This window comes from Ailuropoda melanoleuca, chromosome 14, assembly GCF_002007445.2.
Source record: "Ailuropoda melanoleuca isolate Jingjing chromosome 14, ASM200744v2, whole genome shotgun sequence".
Taxonomy (NCBI): Eukaryota; Metazoa; Chordata; class Mammalia; order Carnivora; family Ursidae; genus Ailuropoda; species Ailuropoda melanoleuca.
In genome coordinates this window covers 8,927,071-8,947,753 of record NC_048231.1, presented here as the reverse complement: position 1 = coordinate 8,947,753, position 20,683 = coordinate 8,927,071, and the positions used below count along the sequence as shown (strand labels likewise).

Genomic DNA, 20,683 nt, shown 5'->3' with positions numbered 1-20,683 from the left:
TATACTTTATTCATTTCTTTTATCCCCAGTTTCCAGTATAATGCCTGGCATAGAGGTACCCAATAAACATTTGTTGAACTAAACTATATAATCAGAGAGAGTCATAATAACAGCTAATCTTGGATGGAAATAGGGAAGGAATGATGAGCTATATGGAACCAGAGATTATGGATTTAGAAACATTATTTTAGATTGTTTTAGATTTAGAAACATTATTTCCTTGGAAAACCATGATAAATACAGTAGGCCACAGAAAATAGCATCTATCAAAGCCTCTGCAAGGATAATCAAGCCTATGGAGGCAGGGAACTAGGACTACAAATTCTTCCTTAGATTCCATGATGTAAGTATCATCTCTAGTCTTACCCCATCACTTTTCTTTACCACTAGCAAATAGTTTTAATACAGAATGTATGAGAGCTTTAAAAAATTACTACCAATGTACTGTGGAGGATAAGTGAGACTATAGTCCAGCCTTACAAAAACATTAGGAAGAATACAAGAAATATAGCTTAAACAAAGTTGCCTAATAACTAGTTATTTATGAATTTGCTCATTCTCTTTAGCTTTCCCAAACCTCATGAACTCACTTAGATGCACAAAGCATATAAATAAATCACAAATAAGAATAGTTCATTAAGTCAACCAGTTTATCAGAAATTTCTTTCTGATGCTAAGCATAGTGTCAGTTGGTCTTAGGGATATTAAAATCTTCACTATGTAGATCAATTGAAAAGAATGTTTTGGGTCAATTAATAGTTTTAGGAAATAACCAGTGCACCTAAATTTGGGTCTAGAATCCTGATTCATCTCTCCATTAGCAAAACAAATATTCTATTCTTTTCTTTTGCCCTTTCTAAAAGAGCTATAAGGGTAGAGGAGAGACCTTTGAAAATGTTCCTTTCCAAGACTTTAAGAAATTAAAAATAATGATAACAAATAAATGGCTTATTTTCAGAATAAAATTAGAGATTAAAAGAGAGAGAAAAAAAGAAATCCTGTTAATCTTTTTAAAAATAGTAAGGTCTGACAGTCTAAAAAAATCTCTGTAGTTTCTGATTCTGCTCTTAGGCTTTGAATTGCCAGCAGATCCATTTTTCAATATTCCCAGTTTGGTTAGAACCTCTGACTTTTTGTATAACCTAAGCAAAACATGGAAAAGGAAATTTTTCAAAGTTTTCAGAGAAATATTGACTAAATCCCCATCCTAAATCAGGGCTGAAATGACATTTGACATATTGAGAAGCATGCCACTAAAGATGCTATCTTGGGAGAAAAAGAGAAAAGATTATCAAATTCTTACTGGTGATGAAGGATCACATGGAACTTCCAGCAAGATGAAGGGCTAACCATTGTGTCCCAATTCATTGATTTATTTCCCACACAGAGCTGGCCCATCATCTTAGCAGCAGGGTAGGTAGAATTCATTGTCCTAACAGACTGAGCACTAAATTTGCATAGTTGAACATCTACAGCTAGCAGTCAACATTCTTTGTTTATATGTACTGAGTGTGTGGAAAGGTCACTGGTTGTAATGTACTTGAACTATCCTGAGGCCAATTTATTATTTCTCTGTTACAGGTATGTGGTAAAAGCTATAATCCACATTCTATTTACAACACAGAACAGAGGTCAAAAAGACTTTTACCTGAAAGTCCAATTACCTCCCCCCTCCCCCCTTCCCCCCTTTCTTCTTACCTCATTCCCTGTTGACATGACTGCAACAACTGGAAACTTATTAACTTCAACCTCTGTGACACCTACAGTTGCCAGAAGACCAATCTCTGAGGGGCCCATATGGGTTCCTTTGGCCAAAACGCATTCCCCTCTTTTAATGTCATGGCCGATGGGTCTGAAAGTCAAAGCAGAACCATAAGCAGTATGATTAAGAATAATATTTTCTCAACTGACTTTAGTGTCAAAGAAGGAGGACACTCAAGAGGAGAAAAAACTCAAGAGAAGAGGCAGGAACGGAATAATAAAATAAAAAGCTTCTAAAAACTAGAAATAGGATTTCCATTATTGCTAAGGAATATGTTACTTCACACTTGCAAACTGTTTTACAAATTGCTTTGTACTAAATTACAGTCAAAAAATACCAACTGCAAACTTTCTTTGATATAAGGCAAGAATTTATATGAAAATATCTAGTGACCTTAATGATAAGAGGTCCATAGCATATTAGCTTTGAGATGAGGAAAATAACACTAATGAGGTTACAGTCACAGGAATAATTTCTATTTGGACAACTTAGGCTGGTCCAGGTCTATGGCCACAGAAGTCTGCTCAGCTTGGCTTCTTGCCATAGGGATGTGGGAATTGTAGCTTTGAACAAATTAGTATTGATGGGATCAGGGCAAACATATTCCAATGTAAGAAAAATAATTTAAAGTATATGTACTATTTATGGTAAGACAGTAGTCTCATCTTTGTATATAAAGAATAGCAGATTATTCTATTATTATTGGTAGTCAGTAGAGGAGGGGCTATCAGCTAATTGCAATAAAAACTCAACTCTGGTACTATCTGTGTTGGTATCAAATTCTGGATTATCTGGGGTGGGGTTGGATAATTCTGGATTATCTGGAAGCAGGATTAATTTAAGTAGGCTCATGACTTTACTTCCTTCTCATGTTGCTTTTGACTATTTCATTTGCCTTTACTATGCTTATGAAAAAGAAGTAGACATGAGATGTAGAATTAAGAAAATTCATTTTGCTACTTGTTAAAAGTCCTGAACACTAATGGCTAAATGACTGAGCTGTGGATTTATAATAGCCATGCTCTCCTGAGTTCATGATAATGTAGAAACAAAAGGTGGCTATACATTCTATACCTTATGAATTTACCTGATATCTTGGCCTGGTCGAGCTTGTACCAGAATTCGTACTTCAAGTTCCTCAGTGCCCTATAATAAGAGCACGTCATGTAATTTCGAACAGAATAATCTAACAGAATTTCTGATCAATACAATTTAGCTGCTCAGATGCTTTTATGATTAGTTATGTATATATATAGAATATATACAAATATAGAAAAACAACCATTTGCTACACATTGTGAACATGATAAATTTCTACCACAGGTTCCTGAAAAACTAGGTTTGATGCCAATAAATTTATTTATAAATAAATAAAACTTTTTCATAATTTTCATGCCTTTAAAAAATGTACCAATTCAAATACTGGATCTTACATTGTAAGTAGCATTCTCAAGGGGAAACACAAAATGTATCTATGTGGCTACCCTAATAGATACATCGAATGTGGATGGAGATAACTTGTCTTTGCTATTCCCATGAATCATGCCAAGTTTCCCAAATATCTGCAGAAATTTCAGTGAAGGACTTACAGTTTTCCTGGTAGTAGATTTCTGTAAATTAATGGTGATCATTAATTTTACATTTATGGGCTGTGAAAAATACTGTGACACTGGAACTGTGTCTTGTCATCTGGCAGAGTCTGTGGATGCATGTGTTCTGGATTTCAATGCTCTGCTGGCTTCCCTGATGCCAATAAATCTGTTGGACAGTTTTAACAGCAGGCAGTGTTGATCTGTATGCCAGGAGTTGAATTTTATAAACCTTACATGTGGGAAAGTGATTAAAAAGAAAATCCCAGATCAAGAAAAGTGGCTGTCTCTCAGCATGCCCAAATTTTACTATGTAGCCAGCCCAGAAGAATATTATTTATTTTAGCTCCAGCTTTCAAGATATAAAATACCTTAAACTACTTCAAAAAACGAGTTAAGATAGCCAATCATTAAAACGTCAGTTGAAACTATTCTTTTATTAGTGGCTGATCCTCTGGTTCCAATAATTGCCATTCGTTTCAGTGAGTTAAAAGGTCTGTTTAGACGAAGAAAATTCCCAGGATCCTTTATTGAAGGCTATGGAGGGGGCACCGACATAAATTTAATTTTTCCAGGCCATCACTTGATGGCAAAGATTTTTCTGAATTATAGAAAACCAGAGTTGAAAGGTTATTTGGTTCAAATGCTTGGCTTAGTGTAATATTCAAGAATTTGCCCAAGCATTCTTTGTTAAATTCTTCTTCACATTTTATCAGAAGCTAGTCTTGATGAACAAATTTCTGTTATAAGGTATGTCAACAGTTAATCTCTCTGCTGTTCTACTTGAGGTAATTTCCTTCCTTGTTTGCATGTGAAATTTCATGGATCAAATGTGGTTCAAATTCTGTTGTAATTTCGGTAATGATCATAAAAACATCTCCTGTAACAAAAGATTTTCAAATATAAGGCAATTCCTACTTACTGGAGACCCATACACTACAATGTAAGATCCCAACATTACCAAACAAACAAACAAACAAAAAAACCAAAACCTCAACTGGATTAATCTTATAAACAGTGCAGAAAATGGGCATGGTTTATAACACTGCCATAGGAACAGAGCAGTGAGACCTGGTAATGACGTACATCATCGGATTCCCTGATTAGCTCGGTATCTTCTACTTGTACTACTGCATCAGCACCGCAGGGGATTGGAGCACCTGTTGTAACCCGCATGACTTGTCCTGGCATTACTGTCTGGGTCGGCTGAAATACAAACATGTCAGAAAGAATTGATTTACTTTGCTGTTGCAAAGGAAAAGTCTGCAGGAGATGTAATATTTTTAGGAAAAAACCATAAAAGGAAAACCTTGTACTTTTATTCATTTTGGTCCAATGTAATAAAAACTACCCACAAACAGGTTCATTTACACCAATGAGGCTTTAACTTGATTTAAGGTAATGACCATTAGACAGATGTCTTTCTTGGTGCCCTGTTCTCCTTTTGAAGTACTGTCACTTAACAACTGTCACTATTGTGTCTCACTCAAATAATGTGAATTTTCTTAATACCTATATGTAAAGTGATCTGAGTGTCTCTAAGAAAAAAAATGCCACGCAACGTGATTTTATAAAAGACAATTATGAAAACTAGCATGTTGGTCATTTACTTAAGTTTTGATGTTTAAGAAATGTAGTACTTTATTAACTAAACTTTTTGATTTATTAAAGGCAAGTCAGAAAAATCATTTTAATTATTTCACTAGAAAATCTCTCTAAAACATATTAGTTCACCTTTCAATAATAAAAGTCTAGAAATGTAATTAAGTAATTAAAAAATGATTCCAGTGTCTGTAATAATTTATGTTTAACATTATATCCAAGATTTTCGTTATCTGAGCTCTCATACAGATGGTACATGAGACTGACCCCAGGACCTGCCCTGAAAACTCTCAGCATAGAGAAAAGCATATTTCTGTAAGATCCATTTGATAGGTTTGATTTGGCCTCATAGGCCAATGATTTAGGTCAGAGTTGGGAAAAGAAATGCTTTAAATTTCCCCTAAAAGAGAATTCTGATATAATATTAATTTCCTGATAAAAAAAGAGACCTTTCCAAAGATATCTTCTTCTTAAGTATTTAAAATCTTAGGTCACAACAATGTAATATACTTAACATTACTGAACTGTACACTTAAAAATGGTTACAATGGTACATTTTATATTATATATTCTCTGCTACATCAAAAAATTTTTAGGGAATGGTTAAGGAAAAATACCCCTCTACTAGATGTACAAAGCAAAACAGGAAATTTATTTATTAGAAGAGCCTTAAAAATCTTTTTTCAATAATGTTATTACTGGAAACAATACCACCAATAGCCAAAACTATCAAACCCTTCAATTTATACTAGGTACAGTGTTGAGTGCATTATTACATTCTAGAATAAAAGCCCTATAAAGACAGGGATTTGTTTTATTTTTTGTTTGCCTCTCCAGATCATATCTTCATTTTCTATCCTGTGCTGTGGCCCAGAAGGCTGACCTCTATGGACTATTTCACCCAGACTCCCATCACTCTGGCTTCTGATTAAGTTCAGTCAATGAGAGTGGTCAAGAAGAGATTAGAGGGTAAGAGAAAGGGAAAAGTAGGGTTTTTATTTCGCTTGCTCTTTCCCTGCTGGGCTGCAGTTTGGTGATGGTTATATCATCTTTATTACTGAGGGCCACAGCTCCTATTGGGTGGCTCTATCTCATAGCTATGAATCTCTCCAGGTCCAGGTACCACTCCTTCCCTTTGCCGCTTTAGATCTAGATGTGGTTGGTAATGGAGTATCACTGTTAGCACCCGGCTATTTAACATTCCTTTGTTGGTTTCCCTTAATCCTATTTCTTGGGTATAGTCCCTTTAATCACCCCTTTTCCAGAAATATTTGTTGCTTTATCATACCAAAGCCTAGAACGTGTCTAGCACAAAGCTGGTGATGAATAAATATTTCTGGAATGAATGAATGAACATGTATGATCTCAGTAGCTAACAACTACATAAAGTATTCCATCCTTCTTGGCTTAAAACTCCAGTGTTTCCCTGCTTTTCTCCCATAGCTATTGGCAAAAGAGATTCTTGGGATCAGCTCTGGCACTGAGCTATGTATCTTATATTTCCTTATTCTGCTATTTGAATAAAAGACATTCCAGGCTTTTGGAATGGTTACATTTTTATGTAATTTTTTTTTTTTTACAAATTGGATTCTTTTCCCTTTTTTTTTTTTTTAAAGATTTTATTTATTGATTTGACAGAGAGAGAGAGCCAGAAAGTACAAGTGGAGGGAATGGCAGAGGCAGAGGGAGAAGCAGGCTCCCCACTGAGCAGGGAGCCCGATGGAGGGCTCGATCCCAAGACCCTGGATCATGACCTAAGCCGAAGGCAAATGCTTAACCATCTGAGCCACCCAGGCGCTCCTAATTTTATGTAATTTTCTACCAAGATGCTGCATGGGATTTCATATGAAAAGTTTAGGGCCCATTAAAATTAAAAAAAAATTTCAACCTAGATTTTACTCATTGTCTGGGACATCTCTTAATCTACTATACATGGCCATTTTACAGTGCAGTGATTTTTGATGAAAAACATTAGTTTTGATATATGTGTTTTTTAGTAGAGGTTCTAATGCTAAAACTATCTTCAGAGCCTATGGAACAAAGATATTTAATATAGGCCTAAACAGGTTCTTCTTTTGCTGAAAGTGCCTTTTTGGCTAACACAGAAAGTGAATCCTAAAGTGAGTTTCAGGACAGTCGCTTCTTAAGCTGAAGTGTTAGTTTGGAGCTCTGCCTCAATTTAGTCAGGTTCAGTGTACCATATTCTGCAAATTTACTTTAAGTTTTACTGTGGTTCTATCTGTAATTTTCTCTACTTCTTGGTTTAAGCCAACTCTTAAGACGTGTTTTCATGTGATTATTAAATAAAAAATTTGGCTTCTCTCTAAGATTAGTAAATCTAAGTGATAGGTGAAGAGTTTCTACCAGCTCACTTATATGAGATCCAATGTAAAATATATTATTGGATATATAAAGATATTTATATATCCACTTAGAGTAAACACATAATACACCTCGATTGAATGGAATCAGTTGAAAAACTCTAGGAATACGTGAAGTACTTCTTTCAGATTTTTAAGAGTAACAATTCTTTAAGAGTAACTCATTCTTTTTTATTTTTATTGATATACCTTATATGTTTTATTTTATATAAAGTAAAAATGGTTAAAATCCTGATTTTTCCTTAATGGAGGTCTTGAGTTTTTTTGAGATTTGCCCAATGACAGCACTTTATAATCATGTAATATTTTCTTTGACAGTGTCCAGTGCTAATCAATAGGGCCAAACTATAAGTGATTTAAAGTCAAGTATTTTGGTACACCAAGCAAGCATTTTGTAAATCACTGTCTCATTGTATGCAATGGCACCTAATTCTCAAGCATATGTACTTTCAATAAATGAGGAATTTGGCTCGTGTAAGATCTCTGAGATTGCTATAAAGTCTGTATGATACCTTAGTTATAGATAAAGGACATCACAGATAATTTGAAGAGAAACCCCATTTTCTTGTACAGTTTTCCTCTTTTTTCCCCATCGACCTTACAATAAGTTAGCAACTTTTAAGTTTCATGACTTTTGTGTTCCTAGTTCTCTAGTACAGTTGGAGGTCTTAACTAGTAAATAAGGTTTAAGAAGACCACAAGGCAGTTAATAATCTTTTACCTATCTATTTATACTAGGCTTTGACTACCACAAACTACTTGCAGTTTCCTAAACATTCCATACAATTTTTAAAAACACCTGTGTCTTGATTTATACTGTTCTCTTCGCCTGGAATGTCCTTTTCTCATTTCTGTTTTTGTAAAATCCTCTTAGGTCCAGCTCCAATATTATTTTCTTAATCCTTCTAGGACGAAACGCTCAACCACCCTATTGTGCTCCACAGTACATGACTGATAGCATTAGTTTAACACTTAATATAGTATATTTAGTTGTTATATTCTGTCTCCTCCACTAGATGTAAACTTCTTAAGAGTAGAAATCATATCTTAATTTACTTTATAGCCCTAGAACCCAACACAGTGCTTGGTACACACAGTAGTTGTGTTTGATAAATGTTAGATAGACTCAATTGAAGATCAGAGACCTAGAATAACTGGTACTTTGTAGCTTTGTTATACAAATGGATGCTTTAGACATCCAACACTGAGTGAAATACATATCAAGAAGTCAAGTAAATTATGAGGTCATAATACAAGTCATTTATAAAAAAGGGACCCAGGCCTAGCTGTTCTTTTTGTCAGGAAAACAGTTATGAGGATTAAAACCAGCCTGTGTACAGCATCTAATCAGTATAGTGCCAGGCTTGGCTTCAGAGATTTATACATAGTTCTCTTCAATGCCTGGATGTAGGGATGAAGTAGTTGGGGTCACCACCATGGGCACCATTCTTCTCCTATATACTTCCTTAACTTCTCCATATTTTCAGTACCTATAGGAGTACATACTAAGCCAAGGAAGAAAAGGCATTTGACATAGCTTTCCCCCAAACCTCCACATTCATTCATTCATTCAATCGTTCATTCATATTCTCCTTTGTTTTTATATAATGCTTATCAATGCTCAGTAGTAGCAGAGGAAAAAAGTATCTTGGTCTTCTTCTGGGTCTATTTAATAAGGCAGGAGCTCTTTTAAACAACCTTCAAAATTCAGTGGATTGACATATGTTCTCTATTTCCTCTTAAACATAATGATGCTTACAGTACTGCTTAACTTTGAGGCTGTTATTGTATAATTGTAAAGTACTGCTTTACGGTTTAATTGAGTTTCTTCCCAAACTTGTTTGTGCCAGTTTGTGGCAGTAGTTGCTACTGAATTATGTAATTTAAATAAATATTACATAAATTAATGACACATGAGTATGAAAAGAGTTTTCTCTATAGAAATTAAGTTAAGCCTTTGCAAAAACTCAATTAAAAAATCATGCTGGAAACAACTCTCAAATTAGGTGTGGGTGAAGTAGCTGTAAAAAAATTGTAAAAATATAATAAAAATCTATAAGGATTCTATATTTAGATACTTTGCAAATGTCCTTAAAATTTTTTCCACATTAAAGACCAAAACTAGAAATCACGTATAGGTGCTTTTGGGTGTGATTTATGTAAGAAAGACTAGATAGAAATTGAAATAGTAGATACTTTTTAAAAATAAAAGCATTAACTCTCCATCAAATTATTGACAGATGTTCACTTAAGTTAAACTTACATTTATTTTAAAAATATAAAATAATTTTCCACTTGTTTCCAATTAAAAGGCCAATTACTAGGCTCAAAAGCACTAAATAAGAGAACTTCTACTTTACTTCCATTATGGCCCGTTAGTGCTTCATTTCTTAATAGAAATATATATATACCTGTTCACTGGCCAGCTCCCTAGTGAGAAAAGCTAATCTAAGTGATTAGCTAGAGATGTTAAATGATTTGTTTCTTCTGATTCCCTGTTCATAACATAGGTTGGAGAAAAGTCTGAGAAGATCACCTAGAAACTATAGGTCTACTCAGAACATTAATGTTTATACAGGAAGAAAGAATAATCTAATCATAGGACTGGAAAATGCTTGCGGGGTACATCTGTGAGACATACCAAAAATACCATGCCATATATTGATAGATGCAGATTTCTTTCAGTTAAAAAAGAATTCTTTTGGCTTTCTCATGGGAACCATCCTTTAATCTCTTTGATAACCTGTCTAATCCACCTCTAAGATTTCCATTATGATAATGGCAGAAGCTTAGAATTCAATGCTAAAAGTCCACGAAACTGAAATCTTTGGGGCCTTTCAGGCCTATGAATCTCACCTGTTCACCAGCTTGGGATTCCCCAATGATGAAACGATCTCCTGGGCCATCAGCAGCTGTGAGGTGAACAGAAACAAGAACAAACATCAAAATGTACCTATAGCAAGAAATAAGGATCCAGTATTGGAATTTTAAAATTGAATCAAAGATCAGATAAAGCTTCAGGAAAATGGAATACTTTTCTGATCTCTTAGACCAGACAATGGTGATGTTACTACTGGTTTGATCTTTAGTATCCATCATTCAGAAGTACCAGTAGAAGTGATTCTAATCATGCTCTTTCTTGGTGTCACTGGAGATGGTCTTCCTATTGCTCCATAATTTGATACTTGTACTTTTAATTTTTTTTAAAGATTTATTTAAATAAGAGAGAGAGAGGGAGCATGTGCGAGTGGGGGGAGAGGCAGAGGAAGAGAATCTTCAAGCAGACTCTCTGCTGACTGGGGAGGCCGATGCCAGCTGATCTGATGACCCATGAGATCACGACCTGAGCTGAAATCAAGGGTCAGAAGCTCAAATGACTGAGCCACTCAGGAGCCCCATATACTTGTACTTTTCAAACAGAACTATCTTTTTTTAGCCCATCCTCCTAAATAAATACCACCTTTTCTATGGGTATATATGTGTGAACGTACGTGTACACTATCGTGGATATATCTAGCTATACAGACATACTACTATTTATATTCATATTTCTCCATTTTCTATAAATTTCGAACTATTTCATACTATTTTCTTATTTATCACCCAGTCTGATTTTCATAATAACTCAGTCGAGTAGAAAGAGCATATCTTCTTTTTTTCATTTGACATTTGAAGGAAATGAGTCACAGAACGAAGGGACTTAGGTTGACAAGTTTTGGTTAGTGGTAGACCTAGGACTAAAACACAGTCCCTTAATTCCCAATATAGTATTTTTTTTTTAAAATGGGACAGAATGCTATTTCTAAATCATAATATATAGGCAGCTCTGCATTACAATTTCCATTGACTATATATTTTACACCAGAAGAAATATTTTCAGAATTGAGATGGAAAAACTTAACCAATTTTTTTTCTATATACAGTATAGTAATAGCTGGATGAAAAAAATATTTCTGGAAAGAAATATATTCAAAAGGGCTTTCTTAACCTATGATGTGGATTTCAGATCCACACTACCGGCAAGGCAGTGCCTATCTAATGAGTTTTATGATCATGACCATTACTTTCATATCATCTGCATACAGCAAGGATTTGCGGACACACACACAGTAAAGTTAACTTTCTATATGAATATTTTAATTATATTTGCAATCATGCTGATAAATAATAAAAAGTATTTCTCTTTTAAAAAGGACATATGAAATTCATTTTTAATTTTTATTTATTTTTTAATTTTTATTTATTTATTTTTAAGATTTTATTTATTTGACAGAGACAGCCAGCGAGAGAGGGAACACAAGCAGGGGGAGTGGGAGAGGAAGAAGCAGGCTCCCAGCAGAGGAGCCTGATGTGGGGCTTGATCCCAGAATGCTGGGATCACGCCCTGAGCTGAAGGCAGACGCTCAACGACTGTGCCACCCAGGCACCCCTAATTTTTATTTTTAAATTTATTTTGTTAAAAGATTTTTATTTATTTATTTGAGCGAGTGAGAGAGTGAGCATGCAAGTGTGTGGGCAGAGGGGGCTTGGGTGGGGAGAGCAGAGGGAGCAGGACAAGCAGACTGTGCACTAAGCTCAGAGACCAAGGCCAGGTGCAATCCCAGGACCCTGAGATCATGACCTGAGCCAAAATCAAGAGTTGGATGCTCAACCAACTGAGCCACCCAGGCTCCCCAAAATTCATTTTTTAAAAATGTGACTACAAAGTGGTGTTTTTTAAAAGGCTTATATATAAAATTGTTTATAATGAGTCACTTTTTCTTGAGTCACTTTTTTTTTGCATAGATGACTTTGGTTAACCTGACGTAGAAAGGAACAAAAATTAACATTGAGTCTCTTCTATGTACTAGATGTAGTATCTTGTGCTTTGTAGACATCATTTGAATTAATAAACTCAGCTTTCTTGTGTTTTTTGGAATCCTATTATATTTACAGTGCTCACTTGAAAAGCAAGAATAGTTTTCCTGCAATGCTATTCTTATTAGGCTGCTTTTGTGTTTTTTAAAAAAATTTTTAAATGAGCAATTTAAAATAGACATAAACCAGACATAGAATCATTGCTTCCACAATTATCAACATTTTACCAATCTTATTTCATCCATCCTCCCATTTATTTTTATAGTATCTTAAAGTGAATTTTAATTTTCTTGTAGAAAATTAAAGTCAATTATCTTTCAGAATTCCACACTAACTATATCTTAAGTGTGAATAAAGTTATTTTAAATTATTTTCTCTATTAGAGATATTACCAGCTTGCCACCTCTCATAAGCAACCTAGACATTTTCTATTTTACCTCTTGCACAAGAGGAAATTAGCAGGGTTTTAAAGTAAAACAAAGCTGAAGCTGAATCCTGGTTCTTCCTATTATTAGCCTCATGACTTTCAGCAAATTATTCTTTTTTTTCATTTTTAAAAAATTTAAATTCAATTTAGTTAACATATACTGTATTATTCTTTTTAGGGGTAGAATTTAGTGATTTATCAGGTGCATATAACATCCAGTGCTCATTACAACAAATGCCCTTCTTAATGCTTATTACCCAATTACCCCATTCACCTCTCCTCCAGCATTCCTCAGTTTGTTTGTTTCTTTTCTTTTCTTTTTTTTTTTAAAGATTTTATTTATTTATTTGACAGAGAGAGACAGCCAGCAACAGAGGGAACACAAGCAGGGGGAGTGGGAGAGGAAGAAGCAGGCTCCCAGCGGAGGAGCCTGACGTGGGGCTTGATCCCAGAACACCGGGATCATGCCCTGAGCCGAAGGCAGATGCTTAAAGACTGAGCCACCCAGGCGCCCCCTCAGTTTGTTTCCTATAGTTAAGAGTCTCTTATGTTTGCCTCCCTCTCTGTTTTCATCTTATTTTATTTTTCCTTCCCTTCCCCTATGTTCATCCATTTTTTCCCCTTAAATTCCACATATGAGTGAAATAATATGGTATTTGTCCTTTCCTGACTGACTTATTTCACTGAGCATTATACTCTATCTCCATCCATGTTGTGGAAATGGCAAGATTTCATTGTTTTTGATGGCTGAGTAATAGTCAACATCCTCTTTATCCATTCATGGATGATGGGACATCTGGGCTCTTTCCGTATTTTGGCTATTGTGGACATTGCTGCTATAAACATTGGGGTTCATGTGCCCCTTTGAATCGCTATGTTTGTATCCTGGGGATAAATACCTAGTAGTGCAATTGCTTGGCTGTAGGGTAGCTGTATTTTTAACTTTTTGAGGAGCCTCCATACTGTTTTCCAGAGTGGCTGCACCAGTTTGCATTCCCACCAACAACGTAAGAGGGTTCCTCCTTTCTCCACATCCTTGCCAACATCTGTTGTTTTCTGACTTGTTAATTTTAGCCAGTCTGACTGGTATAAAGTGGTATCTCATTGTAGTTTTGATATGCATTTCCCTGATGACAAGTGATGTTGAGCATTTTTTCATATGTCTGTTGGCCATTTATATGTCTACTTTGGAGAAATGTTTATTCGTGTCTCCAGCCCATTTCTTGACTGGATTTTTTGTTTTTGGGGTGTTGGGTTTGTTAAGTTCTTTATAGATCTTGGCTACAAGCCCTTTATCTGATAAGTCATATGTAAGTATCTTCTTCTATTCTGTAGGTTGCCTTTTAGTTTTGTTGACTGTTTTCTTTGCTGTGTAAAAGCTTTTTAACCTGATGAAGTCCCAATAGTTCATTTTTGCTTTTGTTTCCCTTGCCTCAGCAAATTATTAAGCCTTTCTCTAAACTTCAGTTTTCTTGTTGATAAAAATTGGGATAATACTTTAAAAATAATATATTTTAAAGGTTTTTATTCCTTTCATTCATTCACTAAATTTCTATAGAAGTGTTCTACATCCTAAGTGTCATATTAGCTGCTGGGACAGAGTGGAGTAAAACCAGCAGACATGGTTTCTATTCTAATGCAGTGCCAATTTGCTGCAGTATTTTTCAAACTCTGGACCAAATATGGTGGTGGGCTATAAACTTGTAAACAATTTTTAAAATGAGAATGAATAGAAATATATTTCCTCATGCATCATAAGGATGAATATTGTTTCATGCAATTTATTTTTGTTTATATATGTGTGCATATGTACATTTATATATTGTATATGTTACATATGTTATATGTGTGTGTATATGGTATTTAATGTGTGTCTTCTTATGGGTGGGGTTAAAGCCACTGATGTAGTGGAGGAGATAGATATTAATTAAATAATCACATTAATGAATATATAAATGCAAATTAAGAAAACCATTCTAAAGGAAAGGAACATAGTTTTAGGAGAATATACAATGAAAGTGCCTGAAGTATACTGGAGGGTCAGGGAAAGCCACCTTGATAAAAGGATTTCTGGTTTGAATATGAAGGATGAATAAAAGGTAAGTAGGCAGAAGGGGTATGTGAGTGTGAGAGAGAGAGAGAAGAAGAGAGAGGGAGGGAGGAAGAAGGACAAATATGAAGTGGAAATACTCCATCTGAAGATCCTCACCTATGTGCAAAGGCCTCTGGTTCATATCCTCCTTATGCCCTAGCCACTCTCAATTTCTAGAACTGTAGCTTCCTGAAAGTACCAAGATGACTCATATTTCAGCTCCATAATATATGCTACCTCCATTGCTTGGAGTGTCCTTTTCTCATCTGTGCCTTCTGATTAAAGACTTCTTTTTTTTTTTTTTTTTTTTAAGGTTTTTTTTTTTTTTTTTTTTTTTTTAAAGATTTTATTTATTTATTTGACAGAGACAGAGACAGCCAGCGAGAGAGGGAACACAAGCAGGGGGAGTGGGAGAGGAAGAAACAGGCTCATAGCGAAGGAGCCTGATGTGGGGCTCGATCCCATAACGCCGGGATCACGCCCTGAGCTTAAGGCAGACGCTTAACCGCTGTGCCACCCAGGCGCCCCAAGACTTCTTATCTTTTAAGACTCAGCTCAAGTGTCACCTTTTCTGTGAAGTCATATCTGACTCTTCTTCCCTCAAGAGTCAGCTACTTTCTCTTTTGTTTTCCCAGTGTATTCCCTAAATAACTCTAATTATGGCTCTAATTATCTGCAATTATTTGCTTATTTGTCTCAGGGGAATCCATAGCACTTGCTGCATAATAGGTATTCAGTAAAATTTCAATATGTAAAGTATTAAAAATGTTCAATAAATGAATGAGTATGGCTTCTAAGAATCTATTTAGAAGGATGCATGCATAAATGAACAAATAAATAATATTTTTCAACACAAAATCCTGTATTTTGGATGCCTTCCATTTCCTGCTGGTCCATGTATATAGTTTTCAAATGTGAGTCAACATTGACCATCTTTAGAATGCTTAGAAAGACTGCTCTGGTTAATTTTATACAATAACTTGGATTATGTTGCTATTCTGCCTAGCATAGTGCCTAGCTCATCGCTGATTTTCAATAAATATTTGTTAAAAGAATAAAGAAATGAATTTGGCATTCCCATAATACTTTGGTGGGAAGTTTGTAATCTATTTGTACATATTAGTATTGTGCTTTTAAATTTTCTTGAATAATTTAAAAAATGTGTACGCTTTATTTCTTCAGCTAGATTATGAGCTCCTTAGAGATAATCACTTCCTTTATTTCTTTTTTGAAACCCTCTGCTCTTCAACCTTCTTCCTGTCTCCGATTCCCCCACACACATGCAAATACACCTGCACCCAAAATGCCTTGTATCAATATTGTGCACAAATGCTCCAAAAAATGTCACTGAAAAATGAGTGGCTGGAGATCATTTAGGGCAAGTCTGCTATAGAGTGTCAAGAAGGCCAACATCTGAAAAGAGTCCTTAAATGACTCTAAGGAGCAGGGAAGGTGCACTGACTGGAAAGAGAATTATGTGTGCACTTACACTATGTTCTTCACCTTGCCCTGAAAATTTCTATCTGGGAAACACTTCTCTATATTGCTAGCTGAAGAAGGCTCAGTCAAACCACATTATAGAAGGCTCTTGGTAGCAAGAGAGAAGTTGTTTCCTTTATAACTACTCAACCCTTAATGTGCATACAAATTACCTGGAGATTTGTTAAAACACAGATTCTGATCCAGCAGGTCTGGGGTAGGGCTTGAGGTTCTATGTTTCTAACAAGCTGATGCTGATGGTGCTGGTTAACGAGCTACCCTTTCTGAGGAGCAGAGCACTCTAAGACTGAACTGAATATAAACAAATTCAGACTTAAAGAAAACATATGGAGTAAAAAATTAGGTGAACTACAACAGAAATCCTGATTTTACATTATCACCAGCGCTCACAATTTCTTAAAAAGACAGAAAAATAATGATCTAACTTGCTGCTATTTATTTAAAAATACTTATTAAAGAGACAGGTAAAAGTTGCCATTTTTAAGATGACTTCTACAAGCTTGGGTGGGAAGGAGCAGAAGTGGAGTATGTTGGCACATGAATCTAAAGCTTGGAAAGAAATAAACTAAGTAAGCCACAGAATGCCATTAGAAAAGATGGATGGATTCCAAAGATTAATGTAGAGGCTTAGAACCCCCTCCCCCCACATTTAGAAATTTCTCTTAATGAGTTTTCTTTTCTTTTTTGTAACTGTAGAATTTAATTTGAAGGAAGTGATAAAACCAATATAAAACAAATTATATAATGCAGCAAATACATTATATAACTGATTGATAATGCTTAATGCTAGACCCTGAAGTTGCTCCCACTTCTGCTTTCTTTTTTTAAAGTCCAGAAAACACTTTAGTTTTCCTCACCTGTTTATTTAAAGATTATATTATTTTTAAATGGATACCATTAGATAACTATTCATTGTGGCAATGTATAGAGAATGATCTTCCCTGAGCCCTTTGACATAGAACTATCCTTCATTTTCATTTTCCAGCCATATAGGAACTCCCTTTAAGCCTCTTGAAACACTTTATAGCTATATTTATTTTCAATAATAAAGAGTTTCTACATTTCCATGGTAGGACTGAATAAACTGAGGCTATAGAGATAGCATAACTTTCGGAGGTCCTAGGAAATATCTTTGACAGAAGAATCAGGCAAAGGGATTAAGAACTGATCATGGAACCAAGCTGTCTAAGACTAGATAATAGGCCAATAGGGTAATAGTATTTATGTGTATACTGAAATTAAGATTATAGAAAGTGTTGGTTGGGGCAAGAGAAGGTGATAAAACTAGCATAGCAAGATTAATACTTGCTGCAATTATACTGAGGAGTTAAATCAGGTGAGTTGTTTCGAATTTTAAATCTGTGGCTTTTTCTTATGGAAAGCAGGAAGTTAAGAGTAGGACCTGTGAGTGAGAAAGCATTTTATATTCTTTACCATCATCTTCCAAGGGGGGAAAAATGCCCATGTATTGTTAGTATTAGGAAAAGAGATACTATTTCCTTAAATACAGTATTTTAAGCTTTTTGGAATTGACCAAAATTAATTAATTAAAATATATCTCTGCTCACTTGAGTAATATTCCCACATCATAAGGCCCTTTTCTTTGTCCAGAGAGACCTACGGTGGAAGGCAATAGGTTATCAAATGGAAAACCAGCTGTGGTCAAGGATTTAGGTGGAAGAAATAGAGAACTTAGAACATGGCTTTTGCGAAAGAACAAAAGCTCTAAATCAAAGAGGTGATACTGAATTTTAGTATGCACTTTAACCCACTGGACGGAAGTACAACAAAATGTTAATAGTGGCTAGGCAGTGAGATAATGGGTAATTTAAAAATGTTCTTTTTAATTTTCTGTATTTTTCATAAGTATGTATTTCAATCAGAATGTAAAAAGAAAAATTAAATTTACTTTAATCCAGTGGCAGGGATTTGTCTTATATCCTTCCAGAATTGTTTATTACACATGGTTCTTAAAATAATTAGTGGCTTGTTCAGACTTTTCCCTCTTTCTAAATCATCTCTGTAAAACAAGTTCTGAAGGGATAACCCTTTTGAATTGAAAAGTTTCAAGAAAGCTGAACTTGGGATGTGAGGTACTTTTGCCTTTATTAACATCTACAAAGAAACTGTGAGATAACAGGCATCCACATCTCTAGGGGAAGGTGGAAATGCATCCAGATTAGCTTAATCAGTGTGAAGAGAGAAATAACTCTTCACTCTTCAAAAATGTTAATAAAAATATTGTATTGGTCTTAAATAAGAGGAAACATGCTACTTCCATTTTCTTTTATCTTTCAAATTCATTCCATCCTTGGGAGAGGTCAATTGTTAAGACTTGAGCCTGTCACCTTCCCCAGCTGCCAGCACCCAAAATAAATCTCTTCTTTTCCCTTAAAAAAAAAAAAAAAAAAAAAAAAAAAATTCACTCCATCCTGAATGCAGTTTTAAGTTTATTAGGTTACAGTTCTTCCTATTATATCATCACTTGATTCCTGCCTTCTTTAAACGCTACTTTTTCTTTCTTTTTTTTAAAGCCATTCCTATTTCTTATTCGCTCAGTCATTTTTTACTGTCTTGATTTTTCAACCCACATACCTTAAAGCAAGTGATCCTCCAACTGGTTTGGAGTTTTATGCCACATGTTTCTGAAGGACACTGGCTAACGCTTAGTGATCCAGAGCAAGTTAGCAACCTCTTTACACCTACAGGGTTAGCAATGCTCACAGGTGCCACTGGTTATTACTGGAAGGCCTACAGCAAAGGCAGAGGAGAAGAAAAAAGGGAGAATAAAGGGAGTGGGGAGAAAGGAATGGGAGTAAAGGAAAACAGGGGTGGAGAGAAGAAGGTATGCGAAGTAGAGTGGTAGAGAGCCCCAACAATAGCCTCAAGGATATTCTTTACCAAACACCGCCTGTGAGCGGTGGGCGGTGTTCTGACACAGAAAAGACTGGGACCATGCCTCTTTGTTCACCGATGGCTTTTGCTGCCTTAATTATGATGCTGGTATATATGCACAGACACAGCAAACATTCCCACTTTTGAGATTTAACCATATCCACAATGGTTATCTGCTATGTATTATGTCTCTGTTAAATATTCTGTAGCTTGGAGGTAGCAACAGTTCACAGGAAAGAAATAATGTGACAAGCCGCGTAATAGTCTGTTGAACGTTTTATATTGTGAGATGTTAGGTGTTCTTCATTTGTGTGTGTGTGTGTATGTGTGAAACAGCTAAAAACACCACCATTTCAAAACAAAAGAATAAATAAGATACCAGATGGTAATTCTATATAGAATTTCTTTGGTAGATTCTACAGGAGCAGAAAGGCTCTTTTAAGGCTCATGTAGACTAATCGCTCTTTTTGGCAACTAGAAAAGCTAAGAGCAATAGTTTCTTTTTATTGAGCTGCTGCTATCTCATGCAAAAATCACAGAACAACATTCTATTTGAGAATAATTCTGCCTCAATTTATTTTCTCACTTTCTCCTTTATATTACCAAGAATGTAAAAAATAGGCTTTCTTATCCCTTTGGTATTTCATTTGCTAAAGTTGTCTGTTCTACTCTGGAAGTAAGAATTCTTTTTCATTTTATAGTAATCCTATATGGCTACCAATTATAAGTTCAAAACAGAACTGACATTTTAGTTGGAGAACAAGAACCAAGAAGAGCCAATGTGGCTATCAGAAGACTGAAATAATTTTCTTTCTGGACAATATTCATTATAAAAGCACAGTAGAAGGAATAAATTTGGAAGAAAAAATCATAAGAGCCACCGGGGATTTGTTACTCATGTTTTCAGAAATACTCTAATTTAGCAAGATCAAGCTGAATGAGGTGCATCCAAGATAGTATCCCTGAGAAAGAATACACTAGTAGGAATTAATTTCTCCACCACACTTTATTTACAAAGAACAGGAGAGTGACAATTCAGATAAATGTTAGCCTTTTTTTCAGAGATGGTCTAAGGAAATGTGTTTATAATAATGATAGTGATAATAATAGTTACCATTATCAAACATTTTGTAAAACTCTTATTGAGTGCTTGCTTTTGGTGCCAGATACTTTACTAAGGCTTTCTAGGGTCTCATTCAATCCTCACAACAACTTGTTAGAGTAAGTATTGTTATAATTCTCATCATTTTACAGATGAGACAACTCAAAAAGTTTAGAAGAAGCTCAAAAAGTTTAAGTAATTTGCTCATAGTTATAAAGATGGACCTGGTACTGGGACCCAGATCACTCTTACTTTGCTTTTCAAAGCCCATAGCCATAACAATTTGCTTATAGCCTCCAACACAAAAAGATACTGCTAAGAAATAGTGATGGAACATGGAGGAGATTAATGAATATATTTAATTATAAAAATGAAATTATTTTAATAGCTAGATAGAGGAGAAACAACAAACGAGTAAGAGACTCCGTAAAGAACCATTAAAAAGGAACTGGCCTTCTTAACAGCTCTGATAAGCT

At 35.1% G+C, this 20,683-nt stretch overlaps 1 protein-coding gene across 14 annotated transcripts in view; it reads right to left on the bottom strand.

Annotated features, from left to right (window-relative positions):
• GPHN (gephyrin) overlaps window positions 1–20,683 on the bottom strand; it is a 609,565-nt gene that overhangs the window by 75,733 nt on the left and 513,149 nt on the right. For 8 of the 14 annotated variants that reach the window (XM_034642056.1, XM_034642044.1, XM_034642047.1 and 5 more), the window contains 4 exons: window positions 10,191–10,246; window positions 4,438–4,557; window positions 2,850–2,908; window positions 1,699–1,852 (listed from right to left, as the gene is read on the bottom strand). In XM_034642056.1, the coding sequence (XP_034497947.1) occupies window positions 1,699–1,852; window positions 2,850–2,908; window positions 4,438–4,557; window positions 10,191–10,246 (389 nt within the window). Of the gene's footprint in view, window positions 1–1,698; window positions 1,853–2,849; window positions 2,909–4,422; window positions 4,558–10,190; window positions 10,247–20,683 lie in introns of all 14 variants that reach the window. The other 6 variants (XR_004620093.1, XM_034642048.1, XM_034642043.1 and 3 more) reach the window with 1 other exon arrangement.